Source organism: Mchenga conophoros, linkage group LG3, assembly GCF_057382185.1.
Source record: "Mchenga conophoros isolate Kocher_MC1m ecotype Shallow Benthic linkage group LG3, M_conophoros_male_GT1.1, whole genome shotgun sequence".
Classification (NCBI taxonomy): Eukaryota; Metazoa; Chordata; class Actinopteri; order Cichliformes; family Cichlidae; genus Mchenga; species Mchenga conophoros.
In genome coordinates this window covers 79,608,506-79,633,971 of record NC_140528.1, presented here as the reverse complement: position 1 = coordinate 79,633,971, position 25,466 = coordinate 79,608,506, and the positions used below count along the sequence as shown (strand labels likewise).

Sequence of the window (25,466 nt, the reverse complement as noted above, 5' to 3'; positions counted from 1 at the left end):
CAACAAAATGAAAGCTTGCAAGGAAAGCTCGATGAAGCTCTGCGACAAAATAAAGCAATCCTTCAAGAGAAAGAGCAGCTGGACAGAAAGCAGGGAGACATGGAGTGCCAACTCCAGCTCATGGAGGGAAATGACAGGATGCTGCAGGTAAAGTTCAATGAGACACTGCACAAATATCAAGACCTGCTTCAAGAAAGAGAACAGCTGGTCAGTAAGCAGAGAGAAGAAAAACTTCTTCTCCAGGAGTTTGAGAAGAACAACCAAAACCTGCAAGAACTTTACAACAAACTGAAGTTCAAAGCATCTGAGCTGGAAGGAGAAAATGAAAAACTACAAAAACAGGAGGTAACATCTAAAGTGCTGACAGAAAGGTTGGAAGAAAAACAAGGCGAAAAAGAAGAAGTGGTGAAAAAATGCAACAAGCTGCAGAAGCAAAACACCGAAACAATCGAGGAGCTGATCCTCATCCTTGAGAAAAAGCAGAAAAAGAAAAAACGCTTCTGCTTCTTCTCGAGGAAGAACACTCCTTCTCTCACTACTGCCAATGTCACCTCTTCTTCCCCCACCTCTATTCCAGCTTAATTCCCCCCCCCCCCTTAACTACTAACACCTCTCCCATCTCCCTCCCCTCTCTTCACAGTCACCCCCCAACCAGTCCCGACAGTTGACTGCCCCCTCTAGAGCCTGGTTCTGTCATAGGTTTCTTCCTTTAATTTTAAAGGGAGTTTTTCCTATCCACTGTCGCCTAGTGCTTGCTCGGAGGGGATTGTTGGGGTTTTCTCTCCTCTCTCCCTTTACATCCCACCCACCTTCTCTTTTTTCTTAATAATTGAACAATTAAAAACAATTGGCTGCTAATTAAATGTGTCAAATCAATGTCTTTATTCAAGAATACAAGAAATGGGTAATAGCTGCATGTGTGTTTGTGTGTGTGCATAATATGCATACTTTACGTGTTGGATCCAAATCCCACAAGGAATTAAATAAAACAAGAAGACAAACAAAAACAAATATTTCTCTCCCTTCCCAGGTCAGGAATCAGGATGAGGAAGAAATGAGGTCAGATCAGTGCAGGTTTTTGCACTACTGACAGAAAGTTTCTGCTGATTAAAAAAAGTATGTCGATATTTCTGAAATACATTTGCAAACAAATAACTTTGACAACTTGTGTTTTTTCATAAAAGAAAAATCAGAGAGCAGAGCTGGTAAAACAGCTTAGCTCCGCAGGTTACAGGAGATCAGATGCCAAATACTTTTCATGACAGTCTTCGTTATTGCATAAATCTCCCCTTTTATCATTGATCAGTAAATCACTGCATATACATTCATCTAACCGTTATAATTTCATGAGTAAAGATTCTCAGATGACTGAATGGCGGTTTTAGTAAATGTTGAACTTTATTGTGATTTCTATTTTTAGAATCAATAGCACACATTTTGATTTAGTTTTGCAAGCTGCTGATTTCACACAGATCCACTGCCCAAACGTGCCTTTGAGCTTTTCATCATTTAACAAGAATAGGCTCAGGCAATCATTGTGTAATTAGGCTTTGGGAAGGTCTGGGGACAGGTATGATGGTGGTGGTTTTAAAGCACTGTGGCACAACAGCTTGACTCAGGGAGATGTTAAAGATGCCCGCTAGGACATCAGTCAGCTGGTCAGCACGGGCTCCGAGCACGCGTCCAGGTATATTGTCTGGTCCAGCAACTTTGTGTGGGTTGACTTTAGTGAGAGTCCTTCTCACACTGGCCGTGGACAGGGACAGCACTTGGTTGTCTGGCAAGGGGCTGGCCCTCTATAGTCCATCTTGCGTCCCACTTAAACAAGTGCGTGTTCACACTGCCCCTGGATGTCCTGGCCTCTGAGGTTAAGGTGTACGGCTCCTGGTTGTCAACTGACCAATTTATCATGGCAAAGTCTGTGGTGGACAAAAGATAAGAGGCTGATTATAAAAATGATCCATGCACGCCTTATGACCTACAGCATGTACAGTTAACACAGCTAAATGGCTGTGAAATTGTAAAATTACTTTTGAAATAAAGCTATTCAAAGTCAATTAACTGTGACTATAATAATAGCAATGTTAGCCAGCAAACAAAGCGTTAGCACTAATTAAAATAAGCTGCTAGGTGATGTTACCGTTTCAAGTTCTCTCATTGTTTGACATGTAGGGCAGATATTTTGGTGACACTGAGATTAGCCAGACACTAAACAGCAGTGTAATATCAACGCTAGATTAGATGTTTTCTAATCCGATAAAATGACATTATTCCTGTTTATAGAAGATGTTTGTCGTCTGTTTGTTTGACTGACAGGAACAGGAAATAGTGGTTGGAAATTACTGTTGGCGTTACATGAGGGTAAAGAAGGGCTTTAAGCACCTGGGTAAAAACTGGACCCATGATGAAACACTACAACAAGTACAACATATTCTTCAGTTTTAATATGTGACCATACTGTGCAGACTGCTGATGAGTTACACGGTTACATTTCATTAGTCATTGTTAAACTAAAGTGGTAAGCAGTTACTTTATCCTTTCACTTAAAATTTCCAGGAAAAACACTACCTTGGCTACTTTTGTGCTTACATTTGATCTATGCTGGGTCACTACTTTTGCACTATAATGCTGCTGCTGACACCTTGGTTCACACTGACAATTAGAAAAAAGCTGATATGAAAAGAAGGATGGAAAATGCCTGGAATTTAGTTACACTTGCAAATACTGCTGCCTCCAAACTGCAAGCATCAATAAAATGTTACAGTATTGTTTTCTATATCTGTGCATATATCCTTATTGGTAGTTTTCTCGAAATAGAAGATCTTCATTTTTAAAAAAGAAAATCTCTGATAACATTGCTGAAGCTAGCGCCCACCCCTACTGCGCGTACTGCAAATATAAAACTGATATATACTTACATCATGAAGCAGTTGATGTTTGGTTTCTGACAAATACAGTAAAGAGGTGCGTTCTCCCCCTCCATACCAGTGTTCTCAGGCACTGGTACATGGTCAGTGTCAGACACTTCACTGTCCTACAACATACCACATAGGACCACATTAGAAATGACATGTATGTAGACATGCTAATTATACCTGGCTAAATGGATGCAGTAACAAAATGTTACTTAACTACTCTAGTTATTAGTTTCCAGATGTGTGCAGTTGCTCCAGTCTTACTGACAGTATACTGTTTCAAACACCAGTGCCAACATTTTATTTTTTAAATCTTAGTATGATTCTGCACCAAGACTTGTGGCCTGTTGCTCGGTAACTTATTGTCTGACTACATTAACTACAGTTCATAAACATCATTCATTTTCTCCTACTTATTTTATTCAGGTTGTATTCCAGCTGTCATAGGGCAAAAGTACACCCTGGACAGGTCGCCAGTCTGTTGGAGGGTTATTAGAGAGACTCAGACAACCACTCACACCAACAGCCAACTAACCTAACCCCGCGCATGTCTTTGGAGTTCAACACCAGTCTGGCCGAATCACAGATAAGCAGGGTGTCTGTGCTGCAGAGCACAGCTGTGTCAGAGACTCTTGACATCAATGTAGCGTTAAGGATGCGGAGCGACGGGTGCACTAACGTAATGAAATTATGAGAGTGATCGTCATTGTCTCTATGTTGTTGCGCCCTTATTCGTATTACTGAAACCATATATCTATTCTAGCTCACCCTAAAACTGTGGATAAAATTAATCTGTTAATAAACGTGGTCAATTATTTGGGAATGTTCTGGCAAGAACGTCGCATTCTTCCGGTGGGGAAACTAATCATAATACATAATAATTATAATAACAATAATAAATATAATCACCGGTAAAGTCAGTTAGCGAACACTACTGGCATGTAATGCCAATGACGACCATTTCACAAACTGTCGAAAATGCTCAAAATGTTGTCGGCACCAAAAGTGAAGGGCTGACAGTTGTGTTATATACGAACCGTAAGCGCTAATGTTGGTTAGCATCAGCTAAAGCGAGGAAGTTTGACACTTGCAGAGGCAGTGAACGCAGAGAGAGCTTAAAAACGCATTGTGTGGTTTTTTAGTCTTTGCTTCGTTGCTTTGGGATTTTTTTTTTGCATTAAGACGTTGCCCACAAAATTACAGATATAACGGTGACTTAGCTGCTCGTTGGATAAACCCATGGACCTTAGAAAAGATCAACAATACTCGGATGTAAGCACCCGTGTATAACACAATAGGCAAAATTACGCTTGCTAACCTTTCCACATCACAGGCTTCTCATTAAATAAACATTTTTTTCAAATACTCACCATGATCTGAGACCGTTTAAATATTTTGTTACTCTGAAAATATGGCAGTATGAAGCTAAACCTTTAGCTTGACGGCTAAAGCAATGCTAAGATTTACACGGAAACGATCAGCGGACATCGTTAAAGTACTATTGGTCTACATTCTTCTTCTATGGTAGCAGCCTGGGCAGAGTAACAGCCAACTTTAAACTGCGCCATCTGTTGGCACAAATTACAGTAGAAAACATTATTGCGACAACACGTTTTTTGGGGAAAAATAACAGAGATTGAAACTTTATTGATAATTTGTCCAAATTGAAAAATGCCCTCCTCCAAAAATATCACGTGACAACCTCATTGCCTTACAGAATTATGACGTCACACACATGTAGAATCTTACCACCATTCTGATCCTTTGATCCTTTGATCCAAAAATCTATAAATAGCGGTGAAGAGCAACGACTTTTAGTCCGTTTCTCGCAGCATTGATGTGTGCAGCATTGAACCGTTCGCCAGAAAAGCCTTTTGAAATATTTGGATCCTTTGCAATTCTAACTGTATCCAGACCCAAGATGTCTCAAACAAATCCAAAGGGACAAGAAGTTGACCCCTACACTCTTCCCTGGGATGAGCCACTAGACTCTTCCCTTTCCTCTCTTCCTTGGTGTGACCAAGTCGAACTAGAGGAAAAGCGTTTGGAAGAAATGGAGGATGAAGCGCTCAGAAACACCGAGAAGATTAAGTTCTTGATGGAGGAAAATGAGCAAAAGAGCGCTCAGCTAAAAAAGTTGTCATACCAGCTTCAAGAAAAGGAAGCTATTATTGAGGAGAAACAACAAGATCTCCATGACATGGACAAAAAGAACCAGGAGCTCCAAGGAAAGCTTGATGAAGCCCTGCAACAAAATAAAAAACTTGTCCAAGAGAAAAAACAAGACGGCACGAAGAAGAGAGGGCTGTACAGCAATCTCCAAGAAATGGAGCTAATGTACAGTGTATACAAAAAAAAGCTTGATCGCACACTGCTAGAAAATGAAAAGCTTCTCCAAGAAAAAAGGCAACAGGAGTTAAAAGAGAAAGAAATGGATTCCAAGCTTCAGAGCATCAAGCAACACAATGAAAGCTTGCAAGGAAAGCTTGATGAAGCTCTTCGACAAAATAGAAAACTCCTCCAAGAGAAGAAAGAAGATGGCATGAAGAAGAGAGGGCTGCACAGCAACCTCCGAGACATGGAGCTAAAGTACAATGTTGACAAAAAAAGGCTTGATCGCACAGAGCAAGCAAATGAGAAGCTCCTCCAAGAGAAAAGGGAACAAGAAAGCAAACAAAAAGAAATGGATTCCAATCTTCAGAGCATCAAGCAACAAAATGAAAGCTTGCAAGGAAAGCTCGATGAAGCTCTGCGACAAAATAAAGCAATCCTTCAAGAGAAAGAGCAGCTGGACAGAAAGCAGGGAGACATGGAGTGCCAACTCCAGCTCATGGAGGGAAATGACAGGATGCTGCAGGTAAAGTTCAATGAGACACTGCACAAATATCAAGACCTGCTTCAAGAAAGAGAACAGCTGGTCAGTAAGCAGAGAGAAGAAAAACTTCTTCTCCAGGAGTTTGAGAAGAACAACCAAAACCTGCAAGAACTTTACAACAAACTGAAGTTCAAAGCATCTGAGCTGGAAGGAGAAAATGAAAAACTACAAAAACAGGAGGTAACATCTAAAGTGCTGACAGAAAGGTTGGAAGAAAAACAAGGCGAAAAAGAAGAAGTGGTGAAAAAATGCAACAAGCTGCAGAAGCAAAACACCGAAACAATCGAGGAGCTGATCCTCATCCTTGAGAAAAAGCAGAAAAAGAAAAAACGCTTCTGCTTCTTCTCGAGGAAGAACACTCCTTCTCTCACTACTGCCAATGTCACCTCTTCTTCCCCCACCTCTATTCCAGCTTAATTCCCCCCCCCCCCTTAACTACTAACACCTCTCCCATCTCCCTCCCCTCTCTTCACAGTCACCCCCCAACCAGTCCCGACAGTTGACTGCCCCCTCTAGAGCCTGGTTCTGTCATAGGTTTCTTCCTTTAATTTTAAAGGGAGTTTTTCCTATCCACTGTCGCCTAGTGCTTGCTCGGAGGGGATTGTTGGGGTTTTCTCTCCTCTCTCCCTTTACATCCCACCCACCTTCTCTTTTTTCTTAATAATTGAACAATTAAAAACAATTGGCTGCTAATTAAATGTGTCAAATCAATGTCTTTATTCAAGAATACAAGAAATGGGTAATAGCTGCATGTGTGTTTGTGTGTGTGCATAATATGCATACTTTACGTGTTGGATCCAAATCCCACAAGGAATTAAATAAAACAAGAAGACAAACAAAAACAAATATTTCTCTCCCTTCCCAGGTCAGGAATCAGGATGAGGAAGAAATGAGGTCAGATCAGTGCAGGTTTTTGCACTACTGACAGAAAGTTTCTGCTGATTAAAAAAAGTATGTCGATATTTCTGAAATACATTTGCAAACAAATAACTTTGACAACTTGTGTTTTTTCATAAAAGAAAAATCAGAGAGCAGAGCTGGTAAAACAGCTTAGCTCCGCAGGTTACAGGAGATCAGATGCCAAATACTTTTCATGACAGTCTTCGTTATTGCATAAATCTCCCCTTTTATCATTGATCAGTAAATCACTGCATATACATTCATCTAACCGTTATAATTTCATGAGTAAAGATTCTCAGATGACTGAATGGCGGTTTTAGTAAATGTTGAACTTTATTGTGATTTCTATTTTTAGAATCAATAGCACACATTTTGATTTAGTTTTGCAAGCTGCTGATTTCACACAGATCCACTGCCCAAACGTGCCTTTGAGCTTTTCATCATTTAACAAGAATAGGCTCAGGCAATCATTGTGTAATTAGGCTTTGGGAAGGTCTGGGGACAGGTATGATGGTGGTGGTTTTAAAGCACTGTGGCACAACAGCTTGACTCAGGGAGATGTTAAAGATGCCCGCTAGGACATCAGTCAGCTGGTCAGCACGGGCTCCGAGCACGCGTCCAGGTATATTGTCTGGTCCAGCAACTTTGTGTGGGTTGACTTTAGTGAGAGTCCTTCTCACACTGGCCGTGGACAGGGACAGCACTTGGTTGTCTGGCAAGGGGCTGGCCCTCTATAGTCCATCTTGCGTCCCACTTAAACAAGTGCGTGTTCACACTGCCCCTGGATGTCCTGGCCTCTGAGGTTAAGGTGTACGGCTCCTGGTTGTCAACTGACCAATTTATCATGGCAAAGTCTGTGGTGGACAAAAGATAAGAGGCTGATTATAAAAATGATCCATGCACGCCTTATGACCTACAGCATGTACAGTTAACACAGCTAAATGGCTGTGAAATTGTAAAATTACTTTTGAAATAAAGCTATTCAAAGTCAATTAACTGTGACTATAATAATAGCAATGTTAGCCAGCAAACAAAGCGTTAGCACTAATTAAAATAAGCTGCTAGGTGATGTTACCGTTTCAAGTTCTCTCATTGTTTGACATGTAGGGCAGATATTTTGGTGACACTGAGATTAGCCAGACACTAAACAGCAGTGTAATATCAACGCTAGATTAGATGTTTTCTAATCCGATAAAATGACATTATTCCTGTTTATAGAAGATGTTTGTCGTCTGTTTGTTTGACTGACAGGAACAGGAAATAGTGGTTGGAAATTACTGTTGGCGTTACATGAGGGTAAAGAAGGGCTTTAAGCACCTGGGTAAAAACTGGACCCATGATGAAACACTACAACAAGTACAACATATTCTTCAGTTTTAATATGTGACCATACTGTGCAGACTGCTGATGAGTTACACGGTTACATTTCATTAGTCATTGTTAAACTAAAGTGGTAAGCAGTTACTTTATCCTTTCACTTAAAATTTCCAGGAAAAACACTACCTTGGCTACTTTTGTGCTTACATTTGATCTATGCTGGGTCACTACTTTTGCACTATAATGCTGCTGCTGACACCTTGGTTCACACTGACAATTAGAAAAAAGCTGATATGAAAAGAAGGATGGAAAATGCCTGGAATTTAGTTACACTTGCAAATACTGCTGCCTCCAAACTGCAAGCATCAATAAAATGTTACAGTATTGTTTTCTATATCTGTGCATATATCCTTATTGGTAGTTTTCTCGAAATAGAAGATCTTCATTTTTAAAAAAGAAAATCTCTGATAACATTGCTGAAGCTAGCGCCCACCCCTACTGCGCGTACTGCAAATATAAAACTGATATATACTTACATCATGAAGCAGTTGATGTTTGGTTTCTGACAAATACAGTAAAGAGGTGCGTTCTCCCCCTCCATACCAGTGTTCTCAGGCACTGGTACATGGTCAGTGTCAGACACTTCACTGTCCTACAACATACCACATAGGACCACATTAGAAATGACATGTATGTAGACATGCTAATTATACCTGGCTAAATGGATGCAGTAACAAAATGTTACTTAACTACTCTAGTTATTAGTTTCCAGATGTGTGCAGTTGCTCCAGTCTTACTGACAGTATACTGTTTCAAACACCAGTGCCAACATTTTATTTTTTAAATCTTAGTATGATTCTGCACCAAGACTTGTGGCCTGTTGCTCGGTAACTTATTGTCTGACTACATTAACTACAGTTCATAAACATCATTCATTTTCTCCTACTTATTTTATTCAGGTTGTATTCCAGCTGTCATAGGGCAAAAGTACACCCTGGACAGGTCGCCAGTCTGTTGGAGGGTTATTAGAGAGACTCAGACAACCACTCACACCAACAGCCAACTAACCTAACCCCGCGCATGTCTTTGGAGTTCAACACCAGTCTGGCCGAATCACAGATAAGCAGGGTGTCTGTGCTGCAGAGCACAGCTGTGTCAGAGACTCTTGACATCAATGTAGCGTTAAGGATGCGGAGCGACGGGTGCACTAACGTAATGAAATTATGAGAGTGATCGTCATTGTCTCTATGTTGTTGCGCCCTTATTCGTATTACTGAAACCATATATCTATTCTAGCTCACCCTAAAACTGTGGATAAAATTAATCTGTTAATAAACGTGGTCAATTATTTGGGAATGTTCTGGCAAGAACGTCGCATTCTTCCGGTGGGGAAACTAATCATAATACATAGTAATTATAATAACAATAATAAATATAATCACCGGTAAAGTCAGTTAGCGAACACTACTGGCATGTAATGCCAATGACGACCATTTCACAAACTGTCGAAAATGCTCAAAATGTTGTCAGCACCAAAAGTGAAGGGCTGACAGTTGTGTTATATACGAACCGTAAGCGCTAATGTTGGTTAGCATCAGCTAAAGCGAGGAAGTTTGACACTTGCAGAGGCAGTGAACGCAGAGAGAGCTTAAAAACGCATTGTGTGGTTTATTAGTCTTTGCTTCGTTGCTTTGGGATTTTTTTTTTGCATTAAGACGTTGCCCACAAAATTACAGATATAACGGTGACTTAGCTGCTCGTTGGATAAACCCATGGACCTTAGAAAAGATCAACAATACTCGGATGTAAGCACCCGTGTATAACACAATAGGCAAAATTACGCTTGCTAACCTTTCCACATCACAGGCTTCTCATTAAATAAACATTTTTTTTCAAATACTCACCATGATCTGAGACCGTTTAAATATTTTGTTACTCTGAAAATATGGCAGTATGAAGCTAAACCTTTAGCTTGACGGCTAAAGCAATGCTAAGATTTACACGGAAACGATCAGCGGACATCGTTAAAGTACTATTGGTCTACATTCTTCTTCTGTGGTAGCAGCCTGGGCAGAGTAACAGCCAACTTTAAACTGCGCCATCTGTTGGCACAAATTACAGTAGAAAACATTATTGCGACAACACGTTTTTTGGGGAAAAATAACAGAGATTGAAACTTTATTGATAATTTGTCCAAATTGAAAAATGCCCTCCTCCAAAAATATCACGTGACAACCTCATTGCCTTACAGAATTATGACGTCACACACATGTAGAATCTTACCACCATTCTGATCCTTTGATCCTTTGATCCAAAAATCTATAAATAGCGGTGAAGAGCAACGACTTTTAGTCCGTTTCTCGCAGCATTGATGTGTGCAGCATTGAACCGTTCGCCAGAAAAGCCTTTTGAAATATTTGGATCCTTTGCAATTCTAACTGTATCCAGACCCAAGATGTCTCAAACAAATCCAAAGGGACAAGAAGTTGACCCCTACACTCTTCCCTGGGATGAGCCACTAGACTCTTCCCTTTCCTCTCTTCCTTGGTGTGACCAAGTCGAACTAGAGGAAAAGCGTTTGGAAGAAATGGAGGATGAAGCGCTCAGAAACACCGAGAAGATTAAGTTCTTGATGGAGGAAAATGAGCAAAAGAGCGCTCAGCTAAAAAAGTTGTCATACCAGCTTCAAGAAAAGGAAGCTATTATTGAGGAGAAACAACAAGATCTCCATGACATGGACAAAAAGAACCAGGAGCTCCAAGGAAAGCTTGATGAAGCCCTGCAACAAAATAAAAAACTTGTCCAAGAGAAAAAACAAGACGGCACGAAGAAGAGAGGGCTGTACAGCAATCTCCAAGAAATGGAGCTAATGTACAGTGTATACAAAAAAAAGCTTGATCGCACACTGCTAGAAAATGAAAAGCTTCTCCAAGAAAAAAGGCAACAGGAGTTAAAAGAGAAAGAAATGCATTCCAAGCTTCAGAGCATCAAGCAACACAATGAAAGCTTGCAAGGAAAGCTTGATGAAGCTCTTCGACAAAATAGAAAACTCCTCCAAGAGAAGAAAGAAGATGGCTTGAAGAAGAGAGGGCTGCACAGCAACCTCCGAGACATGGAGCTAAAGTACAATGTTGACAAAAAAAGGCTTGATCGCACAGAGCAAGCAAATGAGAAGCTCCTCCAAGAGAAAAGGGAACAAGAAAGCAAACAAAAAGAAATGGATTCCAATCTTCAGAGCATCAAGCAACAAAATGAAAGCTTGCAAGGAAAGCTCGATGAAGCTCTGCGACAAAATAAAGCAGTCCTTCAAGAGAAAGAGCAGCTGGACAGAAAGCAGGGAGACATGGAGTGCCAACTCCAGCTCATGGAGGGAAACGACAGGATGCTGCAGGTAAAGTTCAATGAGACACTGCACAAATATCAAGACCTGCTTCAAGAAAGAGAACAGCTGGTCAGTAAGCAGAGAGAAGAAAAACTTCTTCTCCAGGAGTTTGAGAAGAACAACCAAAACCTGCAAGAACTTTACAACAAACTGAAGTTCAAAGCATCTGAGCTGGAAGGAGAAAATGAAAAACTACAAAAACAGGAGGTAACATCTAAAGTGCTGACAGAAAGGTTGGAAGAAAAACAAGGCGAAAAAGAAGAAGTGGTGAAAAAATGCAACAAGCTGCAGAAGCAAAACACCGAAACAATCGAGGAGCTGATCCTCATCCTTGAGAAAAAGCAGAAAAAGAAAAAACGCTTCTGCTTCTTCTCGAGGAAGAACACTCCTTCTCTCACTACTGCCAATGTCACCTCTTCTTCCCCCACCTCTATTCCAGCTTAATTCCCCCCCCCCCCCCCCCCCTTAACTACTAACACCTCTCCCATCTCCCTCCCCTCTCTTCACAGTCACCCCCCAACCAGTCCCGACAGTTGACTGCCCCCTCTAGAGCCTGGTTCTGTCATAGGTTTCTTCCTTTAATTTTAAAGGGAGTTTTTCCTATCCACTGTCGCCTAGTGCTTGCTCGGAGGGGATTGTTGGGGTTTTCTCTCCTCTCTCCCTTTACATCCCACCCACCTTCTCTTTTTTCTTAACAATTGAACAATTAAAAACAATTGGCTGCTAATTAAATGTGTCAAATCAATGTCTTTATTCAAGAATACAAGAAATGGGTAATAGCTGCATGTGTGTTTGTGTGTGTGCATAATATGCATACTTTACGTGTTGGATCCAAATCCCACAAGGAATTAAATAAAACAAGAAGACAAACAAAAACAAATATTTCTCTCCCTTCCCAGGTCAGGAATCAGGATGAGGAAGAAATGAGGTCAGATCAGTGCAGGTTTTTGCACTACTGACATAAAGTTTCTGCTGATTAAAAAAAGTATGTCGATATTTCTGAAATACATTTGCAAACAAATAACTTTGACAACTTGTGTTTTTTCATAAAAGATAAAAGAAAAATCAGAGAGCAGAGCTGGTAAAACAGCTTAGCTCCGCAGGTTACAGGAGATCAGATGCCAAATACTTTTCATGACAGTCTTCGTTATTGCATAAATCTCCCCTTTTATCATTGATCAGTAAATCACTGCATATACATTCATCTAACCGTTATAATTTCATGAGTAAAGATTCTCAGATGACTGAATGGCGGTTTTAGTAAATGTTGAACTTTATTGTGATTTCTATTTTTAGAATCAATAGCACACATTTTGATTTAGTTTTGCAAGCTGCTGATTTCACACAGATCCACTGCCCAAACGTGCCTTTGAGTTTTTCATCATTTAACAAGAATAGGCTCAGGCAATCATTGTGTAATTAGGCTTTGGGAAGGTCTGGGGACAGGTATGATGGTGGTGGTTTTAAAGCACTGTGGCACAACAGCTTGACTCAGGGAGATGTTAAAGATGCCCGCTAGGACATCAGTCAGCTGGTCAGCACGGGCTCCGAGCACGCGTCCAGGTATATTGTCTGGTCCAGCAACTTTGTGTGGGTTGACTTTAGTGAGAGTCCTTCTCACACTGGCCGTGGACAGGGACAGCACTTGGTTGTCTGGCAAGGGGCTGGCCCTCTATAGTCCATCTTGCGTCCCACTTAAACAAGTGCGTGTTCACACTGCCCCTGGATGTCCTGGCCTCTGAGGTTAAGGTGTACGGCTCCTGGTTGTCAACTGACCAATTTATCATGGCAAAGTCTGTGGTGGACAAAAGATAAGAGGCTGATTATAAAAATGATCCATGCACGCCTTATGACCTACAGCATGTACAGTTAACACAGCTAAATGGCTGTGAAATTGTAAAATTACTTTTGAAATAAAGCTATTCAAAGTCAATTAACTGTGACTATAATAATAGCAATGTTAGCCAGCAAACAAAGCGTTAGCACTAATTAAAATAAGCTGCTAGGTGATGTTACCGTTTCAAGTTCTCTCATTGTTTGACATGTAGGGCAGATATTTTGGTGACACTGAGATTAGCCAGACACTAAACAGCAGTGTAATATCAACGCTAGATTAGATGTTTTTTTCTAATCCGATAAAATGACATTATTCCTGTTTATAGAAGATGTTTGTCGTCTGTTTGTTTGACTGACAGGAACAGGAAATAGTGGTTGGAAATTACTGTTGGCGTTACATGAGGGTAAAGAAGGGCTTTAAGCACCTGGGTAAAAACTGGACCCATGATGAAACACTACAACAAGTACAACATATTCTTCAGTTTTAATATGTGACCATACTGTGCAGACTGCTGATGAGTTACACGGTTACATTTCATTAGTCATTGTTAAACTAAAGTGGTAAGCAGTTACTTTATCCTTTCACTTAAAATTTCCAGGAAAAACACTACCTTGGCTACTTTTGTGCTTACATTTGATCTATGCTGGGTCACTACTTTTGCACTATAATGCTGCTGCTGACACCTTGGTTCACACTGACAATTAGAAAAAAGCTGATATGAAAAGAAGGATGGAAAATGCCTGGAATTTAGTTACACTTGCAAATACTGCTGCCTCCAAACTGCAAGCATCAATAAAATGTTACAGTATTGTTTTCTATATCTGTGCATATATCCTTATTGGTAGTTTTCTCGAAATAGAAGATCTTCATTTTTAAAAAAGAAAATCTCTGATAACATTGCTGAAGCTAGCGCCCACCCCTACTGCGCGTACTGCAAATATAAAACTGATATATACTTACATCATGAAGCAGTTGATGTTTGGTTTCTGACAAATACAGTAAAGAGGTGCGTTCTCCCCCTCCATACCAGTGTTCTCAGGCACTGGTACATGGTCAGTGTCAGACACTTCACTGTCCTACAACATACCACATAGGACCACATTAGAAATGACATGTATGTAGACATGCTAATTATACCTGGCTAAATGGATGCAGTAACAAAATGTTACTTAACTACTCTAGTTATTAGTTTCCAGATGTGTGCAGTTGCTCCAGTCTTACTGACAGTATACTGTTTCAAACACCAGTGCCAACATTTTATTTTTTAAATCTTAGTATGATTCTGCACCAAGACTTGTGGCCTGTTGCTCGGTAACTTATTGTCTGACTACATTAACTACAGTTCATAAACATCATTCATTTTCTCCTACTTATTTTATTCAGGTTGTATTCCAGCTGTCATAGGGCAAAAGTACACCCTGGACAGGTCGCCAGTCTGTTGGAGGGTTATTAGAGAGACTCAGACAACCACTCACACCAACAGCCAACTAACCTAACCCCGCGCATGTCTTTGGAGTTCAACACCAGTCTGGCCGAATCACAGATAAGCAGGGTGTCTGTGCTGCAGAGCACAGCTGTGTCAGAGACTCTTGACATCAATGTAGCGTTAAGGATGCGGAGCGATGGGTGCACTAACGTAATGAAATTATGAGAGTGATCGTCATTGTCTCTATGTTGTTGCGCCCTTATTCGTATTACTGAAACCATATATCTATTCTAGCTCACCCTAAAACTGTGGATAAAATTAATCTGTTAATAAACGTGGTCAATTATTTGGGAATGTTCTGGCAAGAACGTCGCATTCTTCCGGTGGGGAAACTAATCATAATACATAGTAATTATAATAACAATAATAAATATAATCACCGGTAAAGTCAGTTAGCGAACACTACTGGCATGTAATGCCAATGACGACCATTTCACAAACTGTCGAAAATGCTCAAAATGTTGTCGGCACCAAAAGTGAAGGGCTGACAGTTGTGTTTATATGAAAAACTGCAAAAACAGGAGGCAACATCTAAAGTGCTGAAAGAAAGGTTGGAAGTAAAACAAGCTGAAATAGAAGAAGTGGAGAAAAAATGCAACAAGCTGCAGAAGGAGAACACAGAAACAATCGAGGAGTTGAAAATCCTCATCCTCGAGAAAAAGGTGCTCGTGATAAAGCAGCTGGAGAAAAAGAAAAAACGCTTCCGCTTCTTCTGGAGGAAGAACACTCCTTCTTTCACTACTGCCGATGTGTCAGATCAATGGCTTTATTCAAGAATACAAGTAATGGGTAATAGCTGCATGTGTGTTTGTGTGTGTGTATAATATGCATACTTTACTTGTTGGATCCATATCCTACAAGGAATTAAATAAAACAAGAAGACAAACAAAAACAAAACAAAAATATTTTTCTCTCCCTTCCAAGGTCAGGAATCAGGATGAGGAAGAAATTAGGTCAGATCAGTGCAGGTTTTTGCACTGCTGACATTGAAAAATGTATGGCGAGATTTCCAATATACATTTGCAATCAAGTAACTTTGACAACATAAAGTTTTTTAAATCAAAGAGTGGAGCTGGAAACACAGCTTAGCTCAACAGGTTACAGGAGATCCAAAGCCACCTACTTTTCATGACAATCTTCCTTGTGGCATAAATCTCCCCTTTGATCATTGATCAGTAAATCACTGCATATAAATTCATCTAACTGTTATAATTTAATGAGTAAAGATTGTCAGATGATTGAATTGCGGTTTTAGTAAATGTTGAACCTTGTTGTGATTTCTGTTTTTAGAATCAATAGCCCACATTTTCATCCACTGCCCAAACGTGCCTTTGAGTTTTTCATCATTTAACAAGAATAGGTTCAGGCAACCATTGTGTAATTAGGCTTTGTGTATGTTGGAGATGGCATTTGGCCAAATAGAGAACATGCTACTACCAGCATCAACCCCCTTTTTTCTCAAGCTTTTCACTGGTATCCATTACAGTTCATTTGTTATACCAAGGACTTCCACAACCCCAACACAACTGACTTCAGCGTCCAACCAAATAGAAAAACTATGACTGCTTAAGAAAACAGCGCAAAACATTTCAGCCTGTTTCAATTTCAGCATCTGCAGTATTAATGAGCATGAGTTAAAACAGATCAGCTTTCTGAACTAAAAGGTTTTAATAAATTTGCACAAAAGGTAAGGAAACGTGTGTTTTGTTGATAATTTCTTTTTGTCAGTTAACCTTATACCGTTTTCCCCCCTTAAATGGTGTCACATTTGTAAGGAAAATTCATTTTTGGTCACACCCATGAGAAACTTGCCAAATGTTCTCTGGAAATCAGTGTTTTCTGCTACTGACTCTTATTTTGAGCCTCTTGTATTCCACATGCTGACAGTCAGGTGCCTGAATGGAGCCTGATCGTCAGCAATTGTTAGCTTAGACTGTTCCACAACAGTCAGTTGCTGTTTACTCCAAACATACCACATTTCTCTGTAGGGCTGCTCGATTATGGCAAAAATGATAATCACGATTATTTTCACTGAAATTGAGATCTCGATTATTTGACGATATTTATTTAACCCTTTAAGACCTACCATAGAACCAAGTCCGCCAGAGCTTATATTATATTTTTACATGCTGTAGTGCCATTTTTGGGAGCATTTCGAGTTGCTATACAACTGTTATAGCCCATATTTTAATAATATGTATGCATTAAGTCCATAGTAACTACATTAATTGCAAAAAAGTGCAATAAACTACAAAAAAATTGAAAATCGTTTTTGTTTTGTTTTTTTTACATATATTTCTACTTGGAGAAATTTAAGAGGCTTATCCCTCAAAACTTTAAATACAAAAAAGTTGCAAAAAATAGTTTACACCAACAGGAAATTTATTTTGAGTGTCTTCATAGTTTTATTTTGGAGATACAGCAATTTTTATATGCTGCAGGAAAAACAAAAAACAATCCTATGATGCAAATTTGCAAATAAAACAGCCTGTTCATCAAAATAAACTATTTCCAGCAGTGCAATTCGAGTTCCAAGCATCCCAGAAACTATTCAGAAAAGTCAAACATGACTTATAAAAACACCAGTATAGGCTTTTAAGGCCTACAAGTAAAAAACTACATTTTCCGCAAAAATGATGTCACTTCCGGTTTTGGACAGGAAATGGGGGACATGAGATAGTTCGTGTTGATGTCTTTTTCAATGTGGGAAGTGTTACGAACAGCTGATCGGATCGGCAAAGCATGTTTCTGGAATATTATGTTTTTTTTTCCTGCAAGCGCTTTTTATGCAATTTTTGCAAAGCTATATGTGGAAGGAAACCGTGACCGAGGACAAGCTGATGGCATAAGATGTAAGTACAACTCCTCCGGTTTAATATGCAAAACAAATTATTGCGCTAGCTTATGCGGTTCAGGTTCTACAGGGATTTAAAGGGTTAACAATAACAATGTATTGAATAATGACTTTAAAAAAATACTATAAAATAGTGTGCAAATGTTTGCAATATAAGAAATAAATGAAAAATGTAAACATCTATGTTTAGTGAACTTTGCAGTGTTGCTCTGTGGTGCAGCTACGACACTGTAGCAAAGTTTACACACTATGTCTACTTGATCCACGTCTGACTCCACAAACGCATAATGTTTCCACACCACTGAAGTTTTTTTTTTACCTCTCTTTTCAACCAATGGCAGTCACTCTCCTCTCCAAATAACTTCTGCCTAGCTTTCCGAGCTTCCCTCGCGGGGGCCCATCACGTATAGGTGTAACGGAGAAACAGCCAATCAAATCGCAGCTTTTCGGGCATTGGAAAAAAATGGGGTTTTTTTTACACTGAACTGTCTGAGCGCGGGTTCGAGTCCTGGTTGGGACAAAGGTTGTGTTACATTATCAAAAGTTAAACACCATTTTCAATTTACTTATTGTGGATAACATTTATTTTTCACTTTGCTTTTAATTTTTATTTCATTATCATTTTATTTATATTATATAGTGTTATGGCCTGTGGAGCAATTTTTCTGCATTACGTACCTATACTGTCACAAAGTACATAACTCAGACTAAACTGTATCATCACAGTTTTGAGATGATACATACCAGACATATAGTCTACAATTATGCAGACATCCAACTTTTAATACAAAGACTAAAGCTAAAACTACAATACATTCTGATGACATAGAAAATGAAGCTTATACATAATTTAAACAAGGCATGTCTGTAATAAGTCATCTGTCTGCTTCCTGGTGGCTGTTGGTTTATATCTATTCATTTTCCAGCACAAACTCAGTACTGACATCATTACTTTATTCTAGTCATGCTCTTGCCAGCCTCCACTCTGCATGCTTTAAATCTGTTGCTCTTCTGCTTCTGCCATTCTGCGTTTCAGATCCTCAGCTATGCAGCCCGCCTCCTCTCCTTTCTCCTCCTCACTGTGGTCACTCAGAACCCTGTCCCAGCCTCCATCTTCATCACTACCAGCATTTTGACTCTGGGGTGTGGCTTATGCAAAATCCTGTCACTGCTGAGATTTCTTCTGCTATGATGGGTCATTGGAGTCTAACTGCCTAACAGTTACATTTATTTCTGTATCTCAATAAATCATGTTCAGTTTTTCCACATGATCTCTCCTTATTGAACTGCTTTTGTAGATAAGCTTCAAGCCAGAAAGCAACAATACCTAAACCAAAAATATTATCATCAGAAGTGAGACAGTGTCTGGACTATCTCCAGCTGTGTTGCATGTATTAAAGGTAACTTCAGACACTGTCTGGTTGTCATGTCTGAAACAGGCTGTATAGTCACACAGATAAAAGACAGCAGTCATGTTTCTAATATTACAAATCAACCAGAAAGATTATAAAGATAAAAGCTGTGAGACCCCACTAGAGAAAGGATGGCTTGTTATCATTACATGAAGTGATTTAGAAATAATATGTAAGCTTTCAGGGCAGCACTCACAGCTTTTTAAAACTGATTACCTGATGGTGAGCACACACAGGTATATAAACATACAGGTGAACTCTAAGAGGTTATAAAGAAGAGAGCTGTGCTGCTATTTTTACAGAACACAATTTATTCACATTTTTATATTTACAATCAGTTTTTATTTATATAAACAAAATAAACATTACAAAACTAGAACAAAACTATCTTATGTACAATATCAACAGTTTCTCCCCTATTTCCTCTTTTCTTCCACCCATCTTTGTCTCTCTGCCTCGTAGAAAGGAGACTCCTGAATCTCCTTCCAGGTGCTCTTGGCTCGTGAGCCAAAGCCAACCAGCTGATCATTCTCAGAGGCTTCTGCAGCAACACTCACTCTGCTGGTCTTGTAGTTCAGAAGAGTCTTTATCTCTGTAAAGCTGAGGGCATACTGTACAAATGAATGCAAGCTCTCCTTGCCATGCCCTTCTTCCACAGAGGTCCCTGCAGCCTCTTCCTTCTGGAGATCTTTGATCAGGTACATGGTGTACCCGACATCATTCCCCAGAAGCCACCGGAAAGATTTCCCTTTATGCTTTCCAAACTGCAGAATGTACTCTCCCTGCACTTCCTTCATGTCAGACTCATCCCCTCCTCTCTGATAGATGACAGTCAGAGCATTCCGATGTAAACATCCTCCCTCACAGGTGCAGACTTGTCCTGCAGTTTGGGGTCATTTTTAATCCGTCGAGCTTCTTTTGACGGGTCCTGGAGAAGGTATCCAAGTGGCCCCTTGCGGAACACCACAGAGATTTTCCCTGGATATGGTGCAACTTTCTTCTGCATCTTAACAAGCAGTGAAAAAATAAACAATTATATTAAACAAAATTGATTCCAAACACAAACAAAGACATTTCAGGTTATAATCTTGCTGCTGGGTTTACACAGCAGGATGCAGGAGAACAATAACGAGACACAATTTGAAAGAACATTGACAACATTTGGGATAAAAGTGTTTTTTACTCCAGGTACAACAAACTGTTCTGTCTGTAAATAAACACCTTTCATGGTTGAATGATTATTGGCATATCTGCAAAATTTGTGGTAACTGCTTAGTAGTCATGGCACATAAGAATTGCTGGTAGATTAACAACATATATGTATTTAAGCTATCGTGTTTATTCATACACGAGTGGGCATTGCTCATGTTAGAGATATCAAAACAGATTTTCGCATTGATAAGGTGACTGACCATTACAACATGAAAGCAATACATTTTCTTTTAAAGCAGGTTCAGTCATTTAGCATGTCATCTCATAACAAGACACTTATTGGTTATTTAATTGTACCACATTATAGTAATGTCAGTGTCACAGCAGTCGGAAACCTACAAAGTTTATTTAATGGCAAAACACGTCAATGAAACACGCAATTTATTTAAGGATCACGTTCATTCATTTTTTACCGTGCCACTTTACAACAGCAGATGCAAACTCCCACCGTCTTTAACTGAGCGATGGATGCTTCGTAAATGCAATCGCAACACGCCTATTACCTGTAATATACACCTGTAAATGTATTCTGTTGGTTTACTGTTATTTCAAACGACGTTTCTTACCTTTGATCAATGAATGAGGAGCGTTGGGATGTGTTGCGAGCGGTGAGTTACTTGTTTTCTCTCCCGAAACGTAAAAGAGGAGATTTTTTAAAAGTGCCGCCGCATCTCAAACTCCCAACAGCGCCGGAAGACCGTAGTGGCCAAAAATATATTACATCCGTAGTGGTTTAGCACTACCATAGAGAATGAATGGGAAACGGTTTAGGCCGTTTAGCTAAACAATCCCAGGGCGCGGGTACCCTCCCATGTATAACTATAGAGGCTCTCTCAGCAGCCATTTCCAGTATAAAGAAACGTTCCATGTTTTTCACTGCTCTGGTTTAAAAGCCCACTTCACACATCTCTCTGCATTCTATGAACTCCTTGCAGACTATTCATTTCATTTTCGGTCACTACAATTCGTATGAGTGAGGTGTGACGGCAGGGTGGGAGGGTTGGAGGTGATGGGACAGGCGGGACGAGACTTCTGTTGATCTTATTAAAGTGAGATTGGCTTTTCTGGATAATTATTATGTCATAATATTTTGGCTATAATATACAATATCAGAATCATGTGTGCCATGGGGATTTATCATTGGAAGAAGGCTGAGAGAACACTACTCTCCAACTTCACAAGCTCTTGCTGTGGGGTTAAATATTGTGGAAACCCGATGAATTTCTACAACTGCAAAGTCAAAGACGAAAAGACACAAAATTATAATATTACAGTTGTACTGAGTGTATAAAGCAAAGTCAGTCAGTTTGCAGTGGTTGGAAATCAAAAGTCCTCGCAGCTGTGCGCACGTTGAAATACAAAACAGATTTCAACCCTTAAAATGCAAATAATTTCTCCATATACCCCAGCTGGTAAAAGGTTGAATTTAGTAAAATGGTTTAATAGGAACTGTGTACATTTACCCCTGGAGGGTCATTAATGCATGCTGTTGTTTATTAGCCCAATTTTTGCTGATTCCTGGAGCACACTGACATTGGAGCAGCAGAAACAGAAATGACCTAACAGATCACATCTAAGTAAAGTTGGTTAACTTTGTGTTAACACAGGTCTGGCACAGAGGACTCTAGCAGTTCAACAGTTCTGGGTCTAATTAGTCGTACATGCCCTAAATGTTTCAGCTGGTGAAAAGTTTGCACTGAAGACCATTTCAGCACCCAAAATTGTCTACAATGGAGCTATACTGTTGTAGTAGCTGTACTATGTAGATAACACTGTGTTGCTGAAATGTGGCCTTCCCAGAAAAATGCACATTCAGGATGGAAGCATATGTTACTCCAATACTTGTATACGCCTTTCAGCACTGATGGTACATTTTCAGATGTACACGCTTCTGGTTCCTTGGCGCAAGGTTTTGAGCTGAGCAGTGACAACAAGCCAGATGGTCCTTCTGGTCTCCTCTGGAGGTTGTAGCATCCATGTTTTTAAAAAAGACATTTCAATTTGTCTGACCACAGGACAGTTTTACATTTCGCCTCAGTCCATTTTAAAGGAGCTTTGGTCCAAATGTAAACAACAGAATCATGTTTGTTTTTTAGTACCGCATGAGAGGCCCAATGATTGCCCTTCATCCCAGAGATTTTTCCAGATTCTTGGACTCTTCTAATAATGTTATGTATTATAGATAATGAAATCTTTACAATTTTATGATGAGGAATGTTATTCTGAAACTTTCCACAGTTTGCAGATGCACTTTTTTGTAGTTCAGTGAACCACCGCCAATCTTTACTTTTGAAAAACGCTGGTTCTCTAAGATGGTCTTTTTATATTTGTAGTACCATTTAATTTTACAGCATTTTACACCATTTACACCATTTAATTTTACAGCATTTACAGCTGTAAAATTCAGTATAGTATCACTTTAGTTAACAACCAGACTCTGCACTCACAGTCGATTAATACGTGTGTGTATGTTGAGTTCATTAGACCACTTGTGTCTCTTTGGCTTTATACATCATGCTATCTTATACAGTTATTGTTTGCACATTGGTAATTGTGGTTACATTCCTTTATCAGTGCATTAAATACGTGGTTTTAACACTGCATATCAATGCATATCAGATGCTTTAAGCCACATCATGATAAAGCATCTTAAACGTTCAATTTGTTGTGCAGGTGGCCCAATGTGTAGGCTTATTAGTTATATAGAATTAATGGCCTCTTGCAGTATTTTTTTTTTTAAAGTAAACAGATTTTCTGCTGTCCTTCTAACTTTGTAACCTCTGTTTTGTGGACACAGTGTGCATTTCTTTTCCCTATCACAGCTGTCTAGTCCTTGAGCTCTGGCAAAAACTATAAACAGTTAGCTCCATAAATATGTATAATCTTGGTTCTGTACATTAGCACAATATTAGCACAATATGTATTATAAATGAAACAACTCAAATGCAGTTGAAGTGCAGACTTTTGGCTTTAATTCAGTGGGTTTGAACAAACACATAAAAATGTGATGAACTAATGCTTTTTTAACCCAATCACTTCATTTCAGATGTAACTGGACAAATATATAACTAAAAATATTGACCGTATGTTGTCTGTTCAAAGCAAAACCTTCCAAATGATAGCACCACACATCAAATCAACTCCATTTCTTTTATCTGCTTAATTAATAATGACATAATGAAGGAATTGCCCACACCTGTCCATTGAATAGCCTTTTAGTTCCTTTAAAAAAAAAAACAGTGGCCCCTGTTACAGAACTGAAAGGCCTAAACGCTTCATCCAGTTTGAATATGGATACCCTCAAATGAAAGCTTAGAGTCTGCACATTATGTCGGTGGAATACATGTATGTGTCAGTAAACAGGTTAAAAAAAAAAAAACTTGTGTCAGTGTCTAAATATATATGGAGATGCAGTGTTCAGATAAACAATTCACTTGCCTTAAGGTGACTGTTGTTGTGATCTAGTGGTTTATAAATAAAAATGAATTGAATAAATATTATGTGTCTGTGTTTTATTATTATTAATGCAGTAAAAGTATATGATTAGACAAATGCAAATCAAAACATAATATGATTTGTTTTTTCAAAAGAAGGCAAGAACCTCAGCAAACACAGTAAACTCCCCCATAATACACTTTCCCTCTCCTCCTATATGTCCTAAATCCAGAGCCACATCCTCCTCCACTCTGGACATCTAATCCCCATAAGCCTGCATAATGCCCTGGCCAGGGTGAGCGAGTAGAGGAAGTGAAGAAAGGCAAGTTCAAGTTTAATGACCTTGCAAGTGGATTACAGGTCGGCTAGGGTTCAAAAACGGCTCTGCGCGGCCTTGAGCGCAGCCTGAGGACCAAAATCAGCTGACACAGAAAAGAAAGGTTCACAAATCAGGACATATGTAAGTCAGGTTAAGGGCAGGGACATGTATGACCTCTGTACTGTGTACGTGAAGTTGCAGAGTGTTCCTCTGCCACTAGAGGGAAGCAGAGCCTCTCATTTTCTTCAGTCGTAGCTGAAGAAAGTGTGTTACTTGGCCTATGCTTCCTGGTGGGCTGATACAGCAATGACCTGACCTAAAGTATCACAGAGGTGGATTAAGATGCCTCTGGTCAGAGGATTAACTAAAAGCTGCGTTTCCATGCAGCATCTTTGCAGCTCCATGTCCTTCTGTTATTGTTGCAGCAATTGTTGTTGTGATGTCTGAGTGACTGGGTGTAAACACAATGCAGGTCAGCGATAGTGAGCAGTGTAACTGCTTCACAACCTTTTCAGCATTTGTGTAGATCGTGATTTGCTTTTTGCATTGTTTTAAACTCCCACTCAGGTTCAAAACAGGCCCACTCTGAAACCACTCACATGTTTGAAAATGTGTTTGTGAGCAGACAACAAGCTTGTCTACTTGTAAGTCTGTTGCACAAGAACCAAAACCGCAACTCTGACCACTCGCTTGAGATTTTGAACGTGTCCTCTTCCCCTGCTTGTACCTGGCAGAGGTACTTTTTCCGAGCATCGGTGATACTCTAATAAAGTTACACTCAGCAACGTGATTTAAAACCTTATACATGGAAAATGTCACCGATTGGTTCTGAGCTTCAGATGATTTTATCACATCAAAGCACTTCAAGCTCATAGACTTGCTGTCTAATGACATCAGGTGACACAGGAGAATCTTACATAATCACAATAGCACAAACCCACTCTAACATCTTGCATCTTGCAGAGGCATGGTAAATGGATTGATTCTTATATGGTGCTTTTCTACTCCCCCGGAGTACTCAAAGCGCTGTATACAACATGCCTCATTCACCTATTCACACCCACTCATACAACCACTTCCTTCTATACTTAAGTGCAATCTAAACATTCACACACATTCACACTCCGATGGACGGATTGAAAAGCAACTTGGGGTTAGTATCTTGCCCAAGGATACTTGGCATGCAGACTGGGAAAGCCAAGGATCGAACCACCAACCTTCCAGTCAGTAGCTGATCTGCTCTACCACCTAAGGCACAGCCACCCCAATAACCCCATCTGCCCTAATACAGATGCCATCATGTAAGAAGCGATCCTATACAAATGTCTGTGTGGAAAGTATGTTACGACTTGCTAAATTAAGTCGTAACAAGCACCTCTGTCTTAACTCTGTCATTTCCTGTCCCTTCCAACAACTCTCCATCCACTGCAGATATATTTCTAAAGGTCATGTTTCTCTGCACACATACGGAAATGTGAATCTGCCGTTGCCGTTCTTGTTTTTGGTTTTGATTTTTCTTACC

At 39.7% G+C, this 25,466-nt stretch overlaps 2 protein-coding genes across 2 annotated transcripts; one reads left to right on the top strand and one right to left on the bottom strand.

Moving 5' to 3' along the window:
- Window positions 1–10,124: 10,124 nt before the first annotated feature.
- Window positions 10,125–12,418, top strand: LOC146580668 (uncharacterized). The gene has a single exon (XM_085267434.1). The coding sequence runs from the start codon at window positions 10,379–10,381 to the stop codon at window positions 11,831–11,833; it is 1,455 nt and encodes a 484-aa protein (XP_085123560.1). The 5' UTR covers window positions 10,125–10,378; the 3' UTR covers window positions 11,834–12,418.
- A 6,976-nt stretch (window positions 12,419–19,394) lies between these two features.
- On the bottom strand, window positions 19,395–20,853 carry LOC146580667 (uncharacterized). Its single transcript, XM_085269659.1, has 2 exons — window positions 20,757–20,853; window positions 19,395–19,984 (listed from the first exon to the last, which is right to left on the bottom strand). The coding sequence occupies exon 2, from the start codon at window positions 19,773–19,775 to the stop codon at window positions 19,395–19,397; it is 381 nt and encodes a 126-aa protein (XP_085125785.1). The 5' UTR covers window positions 19,776–19,984; window positions 20,757–20,853.
- Window positions 20,854–25,466: the final 4,613 nt, after the last annotated feature.